The sequence below is a fragment of the Canis lupus genome, chromosome 10, assembly GCF_011100685.1.
Source record: "Canis lupus familiaris isolate Mischka breed German Shepherd chromosome 10, alternate assembly UU_Cfam_GSD_1.0, whole genome shotgun sequence".
Classification (NCBI taxonomy): domain Eukaryota; kingdom Metazoa; phylum Chordata; class Mammalia; order Carnivora; family Canidae; genus Canis; species Canis lupus.
Window position 1 is genome coordinate 23,187,757 of NC_049231.1, and position 18,302 is coordinate 23,206,058.

General features: G+C 48.5%; 1 protein-coding gene across 4 annotated transcripts in view; it reads left to right on the top strand.

Annotated features, from left to right (window-relative positions):
* Positions 1–18,302, top strand: part of SCUBE1 (signal peptide, CUB domain and EGF like domain containing 1) — a 140,231-nt gene that overhangs the window by 10,375 nt on the left and 111,554 nt on the right. For 2 of the 4 annotated variants that reach the window (XM_038550290.1, XM_038550291.1), the window contains exon 3: positions 11,341–11,469. In XM_038550290.1, the coding sequence (XP_038406218.1) occupies positions 11,341–11,469 (129 nt within the window). Of the gene's footprint in view, positions 1–10,045; positions 10,163–10,413; positions 10,726–11,340; positions 11,470–18,302 lie in introns of those variants that run through there. The other 2 variants (XM_038550292.1, XM_038550293.1) reach the window with 2 other exon arrangements.

An 18,302-nucleotide genomic window follows, 5' to 3' on the forward strand; every position in this document is an offset into this window, starting at 1 on the left:
GATCAAAGCACACCACCCACCTGTATAGCTGAGAAAGGACATCCCTTGGGCTGAGCCCAAGGCACTCAGCTAATCATATTGAACTGCTCATTCTCACTCAACCCTTCCCTCCCTGACCACACCATAGCATCACTCATTTTTGGGTTCCTCAAACTTGCCAGCTCTCTCCTACCCCAGGACCTTTGCGCATTCTGTTGCCCCTGCCTCTTTTCATTAGGCTAAGCCTATGCATCCCCCAGCTCACCAGACCCCTGTGCTGGCCTCCTGGTCTGAATTAGTTGGGCCTGTTTATGCTCCTTCTGCTAAGGGGGCAGGTCAAGGGCAAGGAGGGGGCATTTCATCCCTTTTAAATGCTTCAACTCATTTAACCTTAATTGCTTTGTTTTCATAGACATTTACTAAGGAAAAGGACCAAATTATAGCTTGAATTGGGTCTTACTAATCTTAATTAAAAGCTCTCGTTTATAATCAGGACCAGGCCCCAAACGAGGAGCAAACCGCCCTCAAATGGCTTGTTTAAATAACTAAGACCCTCTTGATAATCACTGTTTAGTCTGAACCAGCAGTGCACATCACCCCTTCTATGTGTACTTAATTTTTTAGACTATTTATTCAAGTCGTTTATTCCACTTGCAAGTTCCAACTCGGGCCTTTTCCAGAATGCTATAATTAAAACTCTTGGGGGAAATAACTTTTTTGTTTTGGCCACAGAATATCAAATACATTATTATTTTCCCCTTTTTTGTGTGAGAAGAGGAAAAAATGACAACCTATGGGCATCAGAGATCACAAAATTAGCATGTATGTGATGAATGTAAATAGCCACTTCCTGAATTTTATATCCCCAGCGTCTACTTGTCAGTCACTGAAGTCAGGTAGATTACAGGGCATGCGATTAGGCATTTTAACAAAACTCCTAATAACACACCCCGCAATCTGTTTAGTTTAACGTCAGAAGAAAAAATCTTAAAACCAATAGGCCTTCTTAGAGAATACTATCTATGACCTTATTAAATCATTTTCCTCATCATTATTGCACGGCTTATTGAAACTCCAGATAAAATTCTGCTTTTTGGGAGGCCAGGAAAGGCAGTAGGAGGTGGGCTGGGGGGGGGGACGGTGGAGGGAAATTCTTCTTCAAGTCTTAAAACGTGCAATTATGCATGCTAACGTGTGCCCCACTGAAGATGAAAGCGCTCTAGTCCAGCAGACCAGCAGGCAGGAAGAAGTCAGATGTGACTTAAAATTCCAAGTTGCTGTCAGCTAGCAATTAGATGGCATTGCTTGCAACTAGTCCCCGCTCTGCTGCAGAGTTTGGGCCTCTGCAGAGCCCATGTCCGTTTTTAGAAAGAAAAATGGAAATGTCATAATGCTGGCGTTTAAGCATTGGAGGCAAGGCCGCCTCCCTGAGCCTTAGTTTACCCATCTGTAAAATGCATCCGCTAGGCTAGATTCAGTTTGGTATTGAGAATGTTTGCTGAGCACCTACTCTGTGCCAGGCTTGGAGCTGAGGCAGAGACATGTTTTCCCAACCTCACTGGTCAGTGGGAGAGTCGGACCGAGAGAGATGTGAACATAACACAAGTGGGAAGGGCAATGATGGAAACCCAGAACCAGACTGAGGGTAAAGAAGAAAGAGTACGGCTCTCTGCCTTGGGAGGGAAGAAACCAGAGAGGCTCCCCAGAGAGGCGTTTTCCAGGCTAGGTTAGGGAGGCAGACCTTCCTTCCAGCTCTGATGGCCCATGAAGGCATCTGTAGTGTGAATGCTGAGGTCTTCTGGGGCCTCAGTTGACTCAGTGAGCCCAGTAAGTGACCTAACCTTCCAGAGGCCTGGTTCCTTATCCAGGCAGTCAGAGCAATGGCACCTGCTTGCCAACCACCAAGGAGGAAAGTGCGCTGAAGGTATTCCAGAGCCTGCATGTCATACTTTCTGTTTCCTCTAAACCCCATTTCTGGGATGCCTGGGTGGTTCAGTGGTTGAGCATCTGCTTTTGGTTCAGGGCATGATCCCAGGGTCCTGGGATCGAGTCCTGCATTGGGCTCCCCACAGGGAGCCTGCTTCTCCCTCTGCCTGTTTCTGTGTGTGTGTCTCATGAATAAATAAATAAAATCTTTAAATCCTCATTTCTCCTAGGGTTAGAGGGTCTCTCCCCTGCCCCCACTGCCCTCAGCCCCCTACCCCCTCCCCTGGGGCACAGGCCCCTCTCTGCCCCTTCCTCTGGGCTCTCTCTCCTCCTCTTGGCCGCTTCTTATTACAGTGGCTGTATTTGTTTTTCCATCTAAGGAATGCTAACCAGAAAAAACCATTATTTCTAAGAAAATAAACTGCGGGCCTGTTGGCCTTTGGATGCTACTGAAAGGGATGGCGGCCTTCCCCCAAGGCCTTGAGACAAAGAGGGCCAGAGGGCTTGTGTGTGCGGGCAAGGTCACGGGGCCTCGGCTCTAAGGAGGTCCTCCAGATGGGCCAGGGCTGCAGTCCTGGGAGGAGAGAGTTTTAAGACCCCAGGCGGCCAGCTTGGACTCTGGCCTGGTTAATAACAGCTCTGGGACTGATCACTCCCTCCTCCCTCTCAGAGCTCCAGGATGTACTCCTTGCTCTGGGAGCCACCTTCCTCCTGTCTGGGCCTCCTGCCCCTTGTGCCAGGGAGAGTAGAGCTAGGCATGGGTCCGAGGAGAACTAGGTGCCAGCCCCACGTGACCTGGAGCAGGTCCGAGAACCCATTGGGCCCTAGTGGATGATTGCAAAGTTGACGCCTAGAGCTAGGAGATCCCAGATCCCTTTGGCCCCTCGTGGTGGACAGCTTTTTTCATCATGCTCCTTGCCATGGTGGCGCCTAATGCTGGATTAGTCTCTGGGGGGTGGCAGATGGGTTCAGGTTGGACTGTTGGTCACCTGTCTCTTCCCACTGGCAGCTCCGTAGATGGGCCTGGGCCTGGCTGGTGTGTTGGCAGGGGAGGTGCTCCTATATGAGCTGAGTCGATCTGTGTCTGGGTCCTTGTTGTCCATCGGGCTGGTACTCCTTGTGGCTGGGGTCTGGGCTGAGGGTGAGGAGCCAGCCTGGGGAAAGCGTTGGTCTAGGAGCAAAGAGGGCAGGGGGGCAGCTTGATGCTCAGCATGGACTGTGGGCCTTGACTTCTTGGGTCACTGAGACTGGGAAATTCTCCAGAGGACTGTGTCAAGGTTGGGACTGTGTCAAGCTTAGGAGGGCAGAGCCTGGAACGAGCCTGCCTGCATTCCAATATTGGCTTTGCCACCTACTAGCTGTGGGAGCTCTGAGCTCTCTGAGCATTGGTTTCTTTTTCTGTGACAGGGGAAGTTGTTAAGCCTTCCTGCTTGGGCTTTGGTTAGGAGTAAGCCACTTGCAACTGAGATGGTGTCTGGGGGGAGTTGCCACGGCCGTTGCTGTTTATGTTGGACAGAAACTGCGCTGGGGGTTTGGGGAGAAAGAAGGAAGCTGACTGCATCCGGCCCGCTCAGGCCTGCCCACTGCCTGAGCCCACGGGGCCTCCCTGAGGTCTTGGGTTCAAGCTACTGTCAGCTCGAGACTTGCTGATAAGATTAGCACCTCAGTTCCCCTGTCTGGGCTTGGTTACCCCTTATAAAACCCAGTGGGAGCTTCAGAGGAGCTCTCGGGGTGCCAGCTTACCCATTCTGTGGGGCAGCTCAGGCTCTCTGGCAGCTGCATGCCTCTGATTGCCCTCCTGTTGAGTTCAGAGGTGGTTGGGCCTGGGCAGCAGCCCCCCAGAGCTTGCAGTTTGGTGGTTTGGGGGCTTCTCCGCTGCCTTTTGCTAAGAGGATAGAAGAATGAATGTGCCTGTAATTAATTGGCAGTGTGTGTGGGGGGGTGTCTCAACTCTGAGCTGGCAGCCTGGGGCACCTCCTCCCTTCCATCTAGAACATTCTCACAGATCAGCTTTCCCTTGACAAGGTTGCTTTGATGTCGTCAGGCTTGATGTCAGAGCTTGGGAAACAGCCTCCAGCAAAAAGGTTCCAGGTGTTTTTGAGGGAGAAAGGGAATAATCAACTGGTCTTTGTCCTTTGGTTTGGTAGGAAAGTTCCACCTGGATCTTGTGAGCCACACGCTCACTGTGAGCACACACTGGGCAGGTGGCATTTGAGGTCAATTCAGAATGAGCATCCTTGTGGTTTCCCTGTGTCCAGGCAGAGTCACAGTGACCCAGCCAGGGCAACAGATGAGAGCGGTGACAGCATTAACTTTTTAAAGATTGTAAACAACTAGGGCTCCTGGGTGGCTCAGTCGGCTAAGCATCCGACTCTTGGTTTCAGTTCAGGTCATGATCTCAGGATCGTGGGATCGAGCCCTGTGTTGGGCTCCGTGCTGAGCATGGACCCTGCTTAATATTCCCTCCCTCTCTCTCTCCCTCTTCCATGTCCTGCTTGCACATGCTCCCTCTCTCTCTCCCTAAAAAAGAGAAAAATATTGTACAACTTTATTGAGACACAATTCACATACCATGCAATTCATTCATCCAAAGTACCTTTCAGTGATTTTTAGTATATTTACAGAACTGAGTGCTCATCACCATAGTCAATTTTAGAACTTTTTTATTACCTCCCAAAAGAAATCTATACCCCTTAGCCGTCACTGCCCAGGCCTCTAGCCCCAGAAAGCCACTAATCTCTTTTTGTCTCAATAGATTTGGCTTTTCTAGAGACTTCGTACAAATGGAATCTTACAATATGTGGTCCTTTGTGACAAAGACAGCATTAACTTTGAAGCCAGGTGACCTGGCTCCCTTTCTGGTTCCACTTGTATTAGCTGTGTGATCTCGGGCAGGGGAGATAACTTCTCTGAGTCTTAGCTCCCCTGCCACAAAATAAAGATGTTGGTACGTACTTCACATATGTGAGGGGCCTGCATACCACCTACACGTTGTCGGGGGTCAGTCGATGGAGGCTGTGCCTATGATGATTATGCATCTGTTTGCTGTTTGTCACCGAGCTTTTGCGGAGCACAACTCTGCCACTTCCGAAGCTTACACTGAACAGAATGTAGCCCTTGTCCCATGGGACGCACAGCTCCAAAGGACAGACACATAGCAAACATGAGTGATGGTTGCTGTCCATTCCTGGGGCTCTGGGGTCCGCTGGAGGAGGAGGAGTCATGTCTGCCAGGGGATCAGCAGAGGTTTCAGGTGGGAGATGATGCTGGGGCTCAGCCTGCAGACATAGATAGGTGTCTGTAAAGATGAAGGAGCCCCAGGCTAGGGAACAGCATGAGCGAAAGTGTGGTGTCCTGACCCTGCGGCAGCTGCTGGGGGAGGTCAGCAAGCAGCTCGAACCCCATGGTCACTTTGGATCACGAGCTGGGCAGTGGGGAGGGCCTTCCCACCCTCTGGCTGAGCCACGGTCATTGTGTGCAGTTAGGAATGAAAAAGTATATAGATTTGTGTTGGTTTTGTGTGACCTTTGACCTTTCCCATAATTAACTGCTGGGCCTACTTCTAGCATTGTCTCCTCAGAAGGGAAACCTGATCAATGGATGCCAGGGGTCCACAGAGAGCCGGGTCTCATTACTCAATCATTACAAACCCGGAGCTTAACCCTGTGCCACCGGAGACAGGAGGCTTAATCCTTCCTGCTAGGCGGCCCTGCAAAACTACCTTCCCTCGAGCGTAATTAGCCAAGAAACCGGATTAAGATTTATTCACCAATAAGGACCCAACTTCCTAAGCCATACATCTCTCCCAGAATGGTTGCCTGATCTGAGGAGTGCACAGTTTTTCCTAAAGCCCCCAGACAAAGGAAAAGACGTGCTAGTGCCCAGCCAGGGGAGGGGTCTTTGTTAGAGCGTTTGGTCTCCACGGTCTGCAAGGAATGTCAAGAAAAATGCCAATTTCAAGGGGAAACAAGAAGGCGTTTTTCAGTAATGATCTCTGAAAGCGGAGCGGGGTGGGGGGGGGGACTTTAAAAACCCTCATTTTGAGAACCTTTCCAGTCCATTGTGATTTTCAGGAAAATGCCCTGAAAAAACATGAAAATAAAATGAGAAGGAGCCCCAACACATTGCAATGCAATCTTTTAGAACCTAAGCATTGCAGAATAAATATATATTTTATGGTGCAACGAGAATCAATTTTGAATTAATTGAAAAAAATAAAATAAAACTAAACTCATCCCATTCGAGTTCCAAACCACTCCTGTTGGCACAGAACCATAGCTGTGGGATCGCGTGTGCATGGCTGCCTTTAATATAGGAAAAATGAAACAGTGTGTGCTTTTTAAAATCCCATAATAAGCAGCTCCTGTGCTGCTTTGCTCTGTTCTGTGAGATGTTGGAAACTGTTTTCTGTTGAGAACTGAGTTTTCATAACCAAAAACTAAAAAAAAAAAAAAAAAATCCTAGCTGTAGAAGGAGCAGGAAGGACTAGGGTGAGCTATCGGACTTATCCCCAGCACTCCGATCAGGTCTTTTGTTCTCCCCATGGTTTCCCCTCCTACAAACCTTCCCTGTAACCATCCCTCAGCCTCTGGGGTAGGTATACACCTTAGAAATAAAAATGAGGCACGTGACATCTCCTTCCCACACTTCTCCTTAATAACTTTTTGGAACGTGAAGCATTTGTAACAAGTTGTTCATCTCATGCACCCAAAGGATATGGCTCCAACAAGATATGGAATCTGCCTTGGAACACAGGCACAGGCTAGGGGCTGGGAAACTGGGTGCTCAGCCACACTGTGCCTCAGTCTCCACATCAGTAAAATGGGGGTAGCACTACCCCCTGGCTCTTATGCAGCTCCCTTCCTCCAATCTTTGCATTGGTCATCACATGGCCATCTTCCTTCTGTGTCTCTGTGTGTTTCTCCACGGTGTTCTCCTCTCTGTCCTAATATCCTCTTTGTGTGTATCCAAATTTCCCTCTTCTTATATGGACACCAGCCGTTAGATTATGGCCCATCCTAATCCAGGATGACCTCATCTTAATTTGCTTACATCTGCAAAGATCCTATTTCCAAATCAGGTCACATTCACAGATACTGGGGGTCAGGGCACCAATACATCTTTGGGAATGACACAGTTCAACCCACAATAGTCCTTTAAGAATAAACATCCAGAGAGCTTGGCTCTGTCCCCCTCCATTCCATCACCACCCTCTCCCTACCCCATTCGCCTGCTCCTCATTCTCTCTCTAGCCTTAACAGTCCTTAAAAAGTGGCCCGAGCCTGCCAGACGTCTTGATGGCCTGTGGGGACTCCTCCAGGAGTGGCGGTTCATGGATTTTTTTTTTTTTCCAGAAACAAATCCACTTGCTTTGGCTGACATTTTTTTTTTAGTTGATTTGTTTGTGCATTTATTTCTCTTGTTATTAAAGCAGGAAGCTCACATGATTAAAAAACAACAACAAAAACTCAACACACACACAGAAATCAGGGGAGGGGGCTTAGCTGTGAACAGATGCTGCAGGCTGGCCTCAGGGAAGCATGTGATAGCACTTTGGGCCTGGGGATTGGAGGGGAAACTGATGGTTCTAAGAGATGCTTCGATTTGGGGGAATCCCTTGGAGATAAGTAAGGGAAGAGGTAGGAACAGTGAACATTCCTGCACGCTTCTGCCTTCTGGCATCTACTGTAGCCAACACTATAGGGTATCATGGGAAGGAAAAGGCTAGAGTTATTTTATTGGTTATTCAGCAATCTCTTTATAATGCCCTATGGGTATGGTGACCAAGTAGTTTATTATTTTGAGAGTGAAAAGTGTGTTGTCAATAATTACACCCAGACAACAGCATAAACTGGAACTATGTCAAGCAAATCGGGGCATGTGATTATCCTAACCAGGGAAGAGACATTTTTATTAGACCTTACCACCATTGAAAGAGCTGGTTTAATTGCATTTTATGGATGTGGTGACTCTGTGTTTCCTTCTTTGCTTTGGTTTCTGGAAATCTAGGAGCCATATTTGTGGCTGGCTTTTTTGAAATCGTACTGGAATTACCAAATTTATTTGTATACTTTCACCAGCTTTCTCTTATCCTTCAACCCTCATTTCTTTTTCTTCTTCCTAACATCTTTTTAAAAATCTTATTGTATGTATTTTATAAGCTGTTTAGAGGGATAATATTTGAAGAAGTTGATGGGTGGATGAATATATATATAAATGGATGGATGAGTGAATGGCTGGATAGATGGATGAGTGGGTACAGGTGTGTGGAGTGTGTGTGTGTATAGATGAGTGAGTGTATCAGTAGTGGGTAGACATGTGGATGGTGGATGAGTGAATGGATATAGGATGGATGGATGGATGTTTCAATGTTTAAATGAATAAAAGGACGGGGGCCTAGCTGAATATTTAGATGGATATATGCATATTTGGATACATGGGTAGATATTTGGCTGGATAAATGAAAGGGTGAATAATAGGTGATTGGATGACGAGAAGGATGATTAGCTGACTGGATATTTAGATGAATAGATTTTAGCATGAACAGACAAATGGAAGGATGAATGGATAAATGAGTGTTTGGATGATTAGATAATACTTTCTCAGCCACAGTGTAGACGTGCCAAGGGTGTAATAATGTGTATGGAGTAATTTGCCAATGCCTGGCATGTCATGGGCATTCTAACTTATTAGAAAGGACACAGGTTTTTCAGACTAAAAAACCTCTGTTCTGATCCTTGCCCTGCCGTTTACTATGTGACATTGAGCAATTACCTCTCCTCTCTGCACTTTAGTTTGCTCAACCATAAAATGAAGTTAAAATGCCCACTCCAGAGGGTTGCTGTGAAAATTAAATGAGCTGGTGTTCCTGTATTTGCATAATTCCTTCTAAGATACAAGTTGAGAGAGAGAGATAGAGAGAGAGAGAGAGAATTCTTTTACCCAAGCATGGAGTAAAAGTATGTCCCCTCAATCTCACTGATCCAGCCTAAGTTATATGCCGGCCCCAGAAACAAGAGCTGCTGCTACATATGCTGTTTGGGTTAGACTGACCAGGCTCCACCCCCAGTACTGGGGTCCAGGCCATCTTCTCCTGATCCACCTGTTCATACGAAGGAACGAAGGAATGGAGGAAGGGAACGGTCTGGGGGCTGCTGACTCAGATCAGATGAGAGATTAGGCCCACGCTGAGTAGCTGGTGGAACGGGGGACCAATGGGCAGGCTGTCACCGTGTTAAGCGCGTAGAAAAAACCATGCTTTGGTAGCGGATTCAATGTCTTTCGGGAGGGATCAGGATAACAATATTCACAGGGGCGAGGAACCCTAGGGAAGGGCAGGCTAACGGATGAAAGTAGGGCCATGTTGCCTCTGGAGTGTCTGGGAGATTCCGGGAGAAAGGTGGTCAGATTGAGTTCCCTGGGGCTTCCGCAAAAAGGTCAGGGCTGCAGAGAATGAGAAGTAATCAATATCCCAGTCTTTAGAAACCGCTGTGCCCCTCCAAACGTAAAATCGTATATCCTCCTTCAACGTCTAAGTGTATGAAGTATCATGATTAAAGACAATTGAAGTGACTCGGCGGGACCGAGCCGGCGTCCCGACTGAGGCTGGTGGCCACGGCAGGCAGGTTAGGTGGAAGCTTCTGTGTCTCGCACCTTTGGCGATTCGGGCCTCGGCTGGATGGGTGGGCACACGCAGTGGACGGCGCCGCCCGGGCTCTGTTTTCCGGCATCTCCGTGCTGCTATTTCCACCGCAGTTATCCCCTCTGCTGCTGCAAGTGTCCCTGGCGGGCAGATGTCCAGGCAGCGCTTGGTCACCTCCGGAGTTAGGGAGCTCACTACCTCCCGAGCGAGCGAGTCTTCCGATGGGCATGCCCACCTGCGAACTCTAACTGGCCCCGTGGCCTTCGTCCCCTGCGCACCAGCATGGAGAGTGCGCGGAGCTGGGTGTCGCTCTGTGGGCCAGCCCCTCGCGCCTGTCGGGGAGTCGCCAGGCTGGCCCTCAGTCCCCTCGCCTCGCCCGGCCCAGCCTTCTACACGCGGGAAGGGAGGGAGCCATTCATCCTGCGAGGCACTTCCGGTTGTGCTTAGCGCAGACACTTCCTGTTCCCCCTGAGTAGAGTACTTCCGGTTCCGCTGTGGAGCACTTCCGGTTGCTGCCCCTTCCCGCGTCCCTGGGTTGTCCGTGGAGGTTGGAGCCGGTGCGGATGGAGGGAGCAAGTGCGAGGAGGAGGTTACCGAACCCTCCAGGCGATGCTGGTGGGTCCCGCCGGGCCCTGGCGCCTGCTGCTCGCTGCTCCCGGACATGGCGGCGGCCCTGGAGCCCCCGGAGCCCCCAAGGCGGGCCGGCTGGTTCGAAGCCCGCTCGCTCCACGTCCGCCGTCCGCCGGTGCGGGACCGTGGGCTGGGGCCTGGCGCGCCCCCGGTTCCCCGCTTCCTTCGGCAGAAGGATGACGGTGCGCAGCTCCCGGAGTTCCCGTGGGGCGTGAAGAGGGAATGACGGACGGCGCGGCCCGTGGGACCTGCGTGGACAAGCTGCTCGCTGGGTGTTAACTAGGCGCCTTCCGGGGACGCTCCGAGGGCTCTCAAATCTCTCGGGCACTCCAGAACCCATAGCCCTCCGACCCCCGATGGGGAATGTTGGAAAAAAAAAAAAACTTAGAACAGCAGAAAGGGTGACCTTTACAAAGGCTGTTGGTCATTGTTTATGAGACAGAGGCCTTTGTTATAACGAGGAATCTGAAGCAGTAGAAATTCAGGCTTTGGGCGCTGCTGTGGAAGGAAACTGCGTGGAGTTTATGGACTTGGCACTCATTGCAGAGGTTACTTTTTTTTTTTGGGGTGGTGTGCAGAATTCACTTTATTATTTTTTTTAAGATTTAATTTATTTAATCATGAAAGACACAGAGAGAGAGATACAGGCAGAGGGAGAAGCAGGCTCCCTGCAGGGGGCCGGACGTGGGACTCCATCCCGGGTCTCCAGGATCAGGCCCTGGGCCAAAGGCAGCACTAAACCACTGAGCCACCGGGGCTGCCCCACAATTCATGTTATTCAGTACTCCCCACTTCACAAGCAATGAGCTCTCCATCTCTGGGAGGCTGAAGAGAGCCAGTGCAGGGCCGGGGGGGGGGGGGGGGGTCCCCGCGTGCTGCTATTGTCGAGAGGCTCTTGAAGGAGGGAGAGCTGGGTGTGAATTTTGCCTGCTTCACCGTGGGAATGCACCCTGCACTGCCCTGTAAGGAAGCGGCCGGTCTTTATTGCAGGGCCAGGATCTTCATCTCTGTGGTCTTTGGGTCCCCAGCCCCCAGCGAGGACTTTCGAGAATACCTATTGAGTCATCCCAGAACCAGTCATGCCCTGGTGGCTTCAGTGGGGTGGGGGTGGGGGGGACTCCGAGGCCCTTCCTCTGACCCCTCTCCTGGCCCTTGTTTTGCAGACATCGACGAATGTGAGAACGACTACTACAACGGGGGCTGTGTGCATGAGTGCATCAACATCCCAGGGAACTACCGGTGTACCTGTTTTGACGGCTTCATGTTGGCCCACGATGGACACAACTGCCTGGGTGAGTGACACGGCGGCGCCACACCCTGCCCACTAAGGCATGCCCTGCCTGTTCCTCAGCCCCAGCCTACAGTGCTGGGGGCTGGGGGCTGGGGGGAGGCTCGCCCTCCTCTGGTTCCTTGTATTCCTTTCCTGGGGCCGCCAGAACAAAATAGCACGGGTCTGGTCGGCTTAAACAACAGGAACTTCTTTTCTTCTGGTTCTGGGGGTTCTGGGGTCTAGAAGTAGAGGTCAGGATGTTGATAAATTTGTTTTTTTTTTGAGGCCTCTCTCCTTGGCTTGCAGATGGCCACCTTCTTGCTGTGTGTTCACGTGGTCCTCTCTCTCTGCGTACATGCAACTGGTTTCTTGCTCTTTCTCTCTGCCTCTGTATGCATCCTAATCTCTTCTTATAAGGACACCAGTCTTACTAGAGTGGGGCCCATCCTGACAACCTATTTGTAACCCAGTCACCACTTTAAAGACCCTATCCTGTCTCCAGATAATCACGTTCTGAGGTCCTAGGGGTTAGGGCTTCAACATACGGATCTGGGGAACACAGTGCAGCCCATCACAGGGATCCCTGCCCCCACCGTACCTCCAGATTCTCATGGTGCAAATACGTAGATTTAAGCCAGTTGGATGAAATTTAGAAGAGTAATGCAAGCTTGCTGGGTCAAATTGGGAAAATGCAGGAGAAGAGGGAGAGAAATTGGAAGGCAGCATTGTCATGCTGGTGTGTCTCCTCGAGGCAGCCCTCCCTGCAGCCCAGTGTCATTCCCTGTAATGGCAATCAGTGGTCCCTTTCCCATCACATGACCTCCAGTGACACCCCCCCATCCCCTGTTATCACCATTTTGCCAGCTGTCTCATAATGTGATAAGTAACTAATGAGCTGGAGCTGCTATAAAGATGTGACAAACTGAGTGGCCTAAACAACAGAAATTTGTTCTCTCACAGGCTGGAGGCCAGATGTCTGAAGTCAGGCTGTCAGCAGAGTTGGTTCCTTCGGAGGGCTTCCAGGGAGAATCTGCGCCAGGCCTCTTGCCTGGCTTCTGGTAGCTTCAGGCAGTCTATGCTTGTAGATCATGCTCTCCTTATGCTTTTGCATTGCCTTTGCTCTGTGCACATCTATCCCTATGTCCAAATCTCCCCCTTCTCTAAGGACATGGTCAGATTTTATCTGACCTCCTCTGCAAAGACCCCATCCCCAACAGAGGCTATTAAGTTCAGAGAGACTGATCTTTAGGACTTCAGCATCTTTGGAGGGTCATAATTCATAACAGAGCTGGTTTGCAGTCTGCAGCAGGAGGTCCGTCTCATGGCACAGAGCACAGAGTCTCAAAGCAGATGTGCCTGTCCCCTAGGCCCTCTGCGGCTGGCTGCTGAGTGACACAGGGCACAACAGCTAGAGCCAAGGAGATAAGACCACATACTCAACAGGAATGTGGCTGTGGATATGTTATTAATGTATCTGGGTCTCAGTCTCCCATTGGTAAAGGGGGGTTATGACGAGCAGCTTGGTCATGGCCTCTTGTGAGCAGTACTGAGTCAGTGTCCTGCTGCTGAGAGGGGTGCCTGGCACAGAGCTCCCCCTACTAGTGGCTGTCACTACTGTCAGCACCTCTGAGCCTGCTTCCTCACAGGGATAATTGTGCTGCCTACTTCCCCAGGTTGTGTGCGAGGACAAAATGACAGGGTGGAGCGAAGTGACTGGCATTTAGCAGGTGCAAATAATCAACAAACAAGCATTACTGTTACTCTGGGTCACTCAGCCTCCCTTTTGTGGCTGGTCATTTAGATTGTTTGCTTATTCTGTTTCTACTGTCAGAACCCAGAAGTGATTCTGGGCATAAGTGTATTTTTTCTTATTTTCCTAATTGTTTCCTGTAACAATTCTTCCCAGAAGTGGACCTACTGGGTCAGAGGGTCATCGGGTTGTTTGTATGGCTTTTGGTGCAGTACATCTACGAAAGAGCTTGGCAGACCTTCCCTTGTGCCAGCTGGCCTGTGGGTGCATGGCACGGGAAGTGCAGCGTCCCAGGCACCCTGGAACTTTTCCTCCCAGTGGCATATTAGCTTTAGGTTTCCCTGCCTGTTTTTGTTTAGTGCATGTTGGATCTCAGACAGGCTTGTTATGGGAAACAGACCTGTGAACATATAATTACACCCAAAATAAGTGCTGAAATGGAAGTCTGGGCAGCCGGCTGTGGGAGCCCCGAGGGGCCTGTGAAGAGCCACCCCTGCACCGGGTGAGGGCGGGGCTGAAAGTGGGGTGGCTCTTTGAGGGGCTTCAGAGAGGAGGTAGCACTGAGCAGGTTCTGCAGAGGTTGCAGAACCCCTGGCCGGGACAAGAGCACAGCCTGTGCACAGAGCTGCGGGGGGCTCCCAGGGCCTGGGCTCAGGACGGGTGGCAGGAGTAGCAGGAGGCTGCAGAGGTGGCCAGGGCATTTGATTAGGCTGTGCTGTAGGACAGTTATTGTGCCAGACACCAAGTGAAGTATCGTCCAAGCGTTATCTCCTTTAATCCCCCAGGGCATAAGCCTGGAGTTTTACCAGTTGTCACTTTTTCAGAAGACAGCAAGAGTTCACTTCAGTAACTGATTAGTTTGTGAAGGCAGAGCTGATATCCATCCCCATGAGACAACAGGCAGTAGTACCCAGGATCCCAGATGACAGGCCTCAGGAACTGCCAGTTCTGGGCTTAGGTCCTGGCCCTGCCAGTACCAGCTGTGTGCCCTTTGGTCAGTCACTTCACCTCTATGCCTGTTTTCTCACCTGTAAAATGGAATTCATAGTCCCTGTTTGTGAGGATTGAATGAGATCATGGCTGTTGAGCATCCAGCAGAGTACCTAGCACCGAGCACCCAAAATGTCATGAACATCCAATCCTGCTCACCAACTTTCAGAAAGAAATGCATTGGGGTGGGCCAGTGGAGGCCAGAGCCAGCCATCTTCACTCCCTGGATTGTGTCTGAGCTCCCCTTCTGGTCATAGCACTCTTACCTATGCAGAACTACCTGTTCATAATTACCCTTGTTCTAGACAATGGCAGGTACACCCAATGTCTCCCGACAAATGGCAGAGTCTGGGTGGGTTTATTGTTATTTTTACAACAGATTCTTTTGGCGCTGATTGATATAAAGAACTGGGTAGGACTATCCCCACCCCCACCTCCAAGCACAGATTGCAATTTCATACGGCTCTAACTCACACATATGGCAACCGAGAAAAGGCTTTCTCTGTTGCTCCTCTGCTTTTAGCTAAGGGCAGAACCTTCTCGACAGACTTGTTTTTGTTTGGGCTTTTTCCTTCTCAAGACAAAACTCTAGCTCTAAAGAAGTCAGACCTTGGTTCCAACCAGCTCTGTCCCACACTGACCACGTGACCTCCCAGAGCCTCACATCCTTCCTCCATAGCGTGCAGTGAGAGTTAAAGCGCCTGGTACAGCGTTGGGATAAATGTTGGCAAAAACACGGAAAACCAGAAGAGGAAGCTGGGCTTGGAGGTTGAAGATTTAGGCTCTAGTTCTGGCACCACCACTCATGAGTTGATGGTTTGGGACCAGTTCCTCAAACCCTCCAAGCCTCATTCCCCTAACTACAACATGGGTCAGTAATTCCTATCTTGAAGGGTCACTATGATGATTAAGTAACAAAGCAAGTACAGAAAGCTGCACGTCCAGATGTCACATTTTGTGCAGGTTCCAGATGGATACTGTCACCCTGTTGCGGAGATTTCAGGGAGGCAGCCTGCAGTCCTTATTCAGCCTGCAAACACGTTTGGTTTATCCTCCCAGTGTTTTTGTAATCATCACTATTATCCTCCTCCTCATGGATTGATTTATCAACATTTAAAAATCAAGGAGTAGCGCACCTGGATGGCTCAGTGATTGAACATCCACCTTTTTTTTTTTTTTTAAGATTTATCTATTTATTCATGAGAGAGAGAGGCAGAGACATAGGCAGAGGGAGAAGCAGGCTCCTTGCAGGGAGCCCGATGCGAGACTCCATCCCAGATCCTGGGATCACAACCTGAGCCGAAGGCAGGCGCCCAACTGCTGAGCCACTCAGGCGTCCTGAGCATCTACCTTTGGCTCAGGTTGTGATTCTGGGGTCCTGGGATCAAGTCCAACTTTGGGCTACCTGCAGGGAGCCTGCTTCTCTCTCTGCCTGTGTCTCTGCCTCACTCTCTCTCCCTGTCTCTCTCTTTGTGTTTCTCATGAATAAATAAATAAAATCTTCTTTAAAAATTCAAGAGATGTCACAGAATAGATCATATACTGGCTCACAGAACAAGCCTCAACAAATTCTTTTTTTTTTAATTTTTATTTATTTATGATAGTCACAGAGAGAGAGAGAGAGAGGCAGAGACATAGGCAGAGGGAGAAGCAGGCTCCATGCACCAGGAGCCCGACGTGGGATTCGATCCCGGGTCTCCAGGATTGCGCCGTGGGCCAAAGGCAGGTGCCAAACCACTGCGCCACCCAGGGATCCCAAGCCTCAACAAATTCTAAAAGATCAAAGTCATACCACGCACCTTTTCTGACCACAATACTATGAAACTAGAAATCAACCACAAGAAAAATATCTGAGGGGCAGCCCAGGTTGCTCAGTGGTCTAGCACCGCCTTCAGCCCAGGGCGTGATCCTGGAGACCTGGGATCGAGTCCCACATCGGGCTCCCTGTGTGGAGCCTGCTTCTCCCTCCGCCTGTGTCTCTGCCTCTTTCTCTGTGTGTGTGTGTGTTTCTCATGAATAAATAAATAAATGCCACTACACAATGAATGGGTCAACCAGAAAATAAAAGAAAAAATTAAAAAGTACCTGGAAACAAAATGAAAACACAATGGTTCAAAAACTCTGAGATACAGCCAAAGCAGTTCTAAGAGGGAGGTTTATAGCACTACACGCCTCCCTCAAGCAAGAAAAATCTCATATAAACAACCTAACTTTACATCTAAAGGAGCTAGAATAAGGACAACATACAAAACCCAAACCAGCAAAAGAAAGGGAATAATAAAGATTGGAGCAGAAATAAATGAAATAGAAACTAAAAAAACACAATAGAATAAGTCATTGAAGCCAGAAGCTGGTTCTTTGAAAAGATAATAAAATTGATAAACCTTTAGCCGGACTTACCAAGAAAAAAAGAGAAAGGATCCAAGTAATTGGAATCACAAATGAGAGAGGAGAAATAATAACACATGCCACAGAATACAAACAGTTATAAGAATATTATGAAAACTTATATGCGAACAAATTGGATAACTTGGAAGAAATGGATAAATTCCCAGAAACCTATAAATTACCAAAACTGAAGCAGGAAGAAATAGAAAATGTGAACAGACAGAAATAGAAAATGTGCCATTACCGGCAATGAAACTGAATCAGTAATCAAAAAACTGCCAACAAACAAAAGTCCAGAACCAGAGGGCTTCTCAGGCAAATTCTACCACACTTTTAAAGAACTGATGCCTGTTCTTCTCAAACTATTTCAAAAAAAAAAATAGAAGAGGAATAAAAACTTTAAAATTCATTCTATGAGACCAGTATTACACTAATACCAAAACCAGATTCAGACGCTACCAAAAAAGAGAACTACAGGCCAATATCTCTGATGAACGAAGATGCAAAAATCCTCATCAAAATACTAGCAAACCAAATCCAACAATACATTTTTAAAGATCATTCACCATGATCAAGTGGGATTTATTCCCAGGATACCAGAGTGATTCACTATTCACAAATCAATCAACATGATACATCAATAAGAGAGTATGAACCATATTCACTTCAGTAGACACAGAAAAAGCATTTGTTGAAGGACAACATCCATTCATGATAAAATCCCTCAACAAGGATTTAGAGGGGACATATTTCAACATAATAAAGGCCGTACATGAAAAACCCACAGCTAACATCATCCTCAGTGGGGAAACAGGAGAGAATATCCAATGGGTAAAAGACTGTGTCTTCCACAGATGGTGCTTGGAAAATTGGACAGCAGTGTGCAAAAAAAAAAAAAATGGAACTGGACCACTTTCTTACATTGTAGACAAAAGATAAATTCAAAGTGGTTTAAAGACCTAAATGTGAGACCTGAAATCATAAAAATTCTAGAAAAGAGGACAAGCAGTAGTGTCTCTGACATCAACCTTAGCAACTTTTTCTAGATAGGTCCCTGCAGGCAAGGAAACAAAAGCAAAAATAAACTGTTGGGACTACATCAAAATAAAAAGCTTCTGCACAATGAAGGAAACAAAACTAAAAGGCATCCTATGGAATGAGAGAAGATATTTGCAAATAACAGGTCTGATAAAGGGTTAGTATCCAAAATATATAAAGAACTGATATGGGACACCTGGGTGGCTCAGTGGTTAAGCATCTGCCTCCAGCTCAGGGCGTGGTCTTGGCATCCCGGGATTGAGTCCCACAATGGGCTCCCCTTGAGGAGGCTCCTTCTCCCTCTGCCTATGTCTCTGCCTCTCTCTCTGTCTCTCATGAATAAATAAAATCTTTAAAAAAACAACTGATACAACTCAACACCCAAACAACAAATAATCCAGTTTAAAAATGGGCAGAAGGCATGAATAGACATTTTTTCCAAAGAAGACATCCAGATGGCCAACAGACACATGAAGAGATGCTCAACATTACTCATCATCAGGAAAATGCAAATCAAAATCACAGTGAGATATCACCTCACACCTCTCAGAATAGCCAAAACCAGCAACACCAAGAAACAACAGGTATTGGCGAGGATTGGACAAAGAGGAACCTTCTTGCACTATCGGGAATGCAAACTGGTATAGCCACTCTGGAAAACAGTATGGAGGTTCCTCAAAACGTTAAAA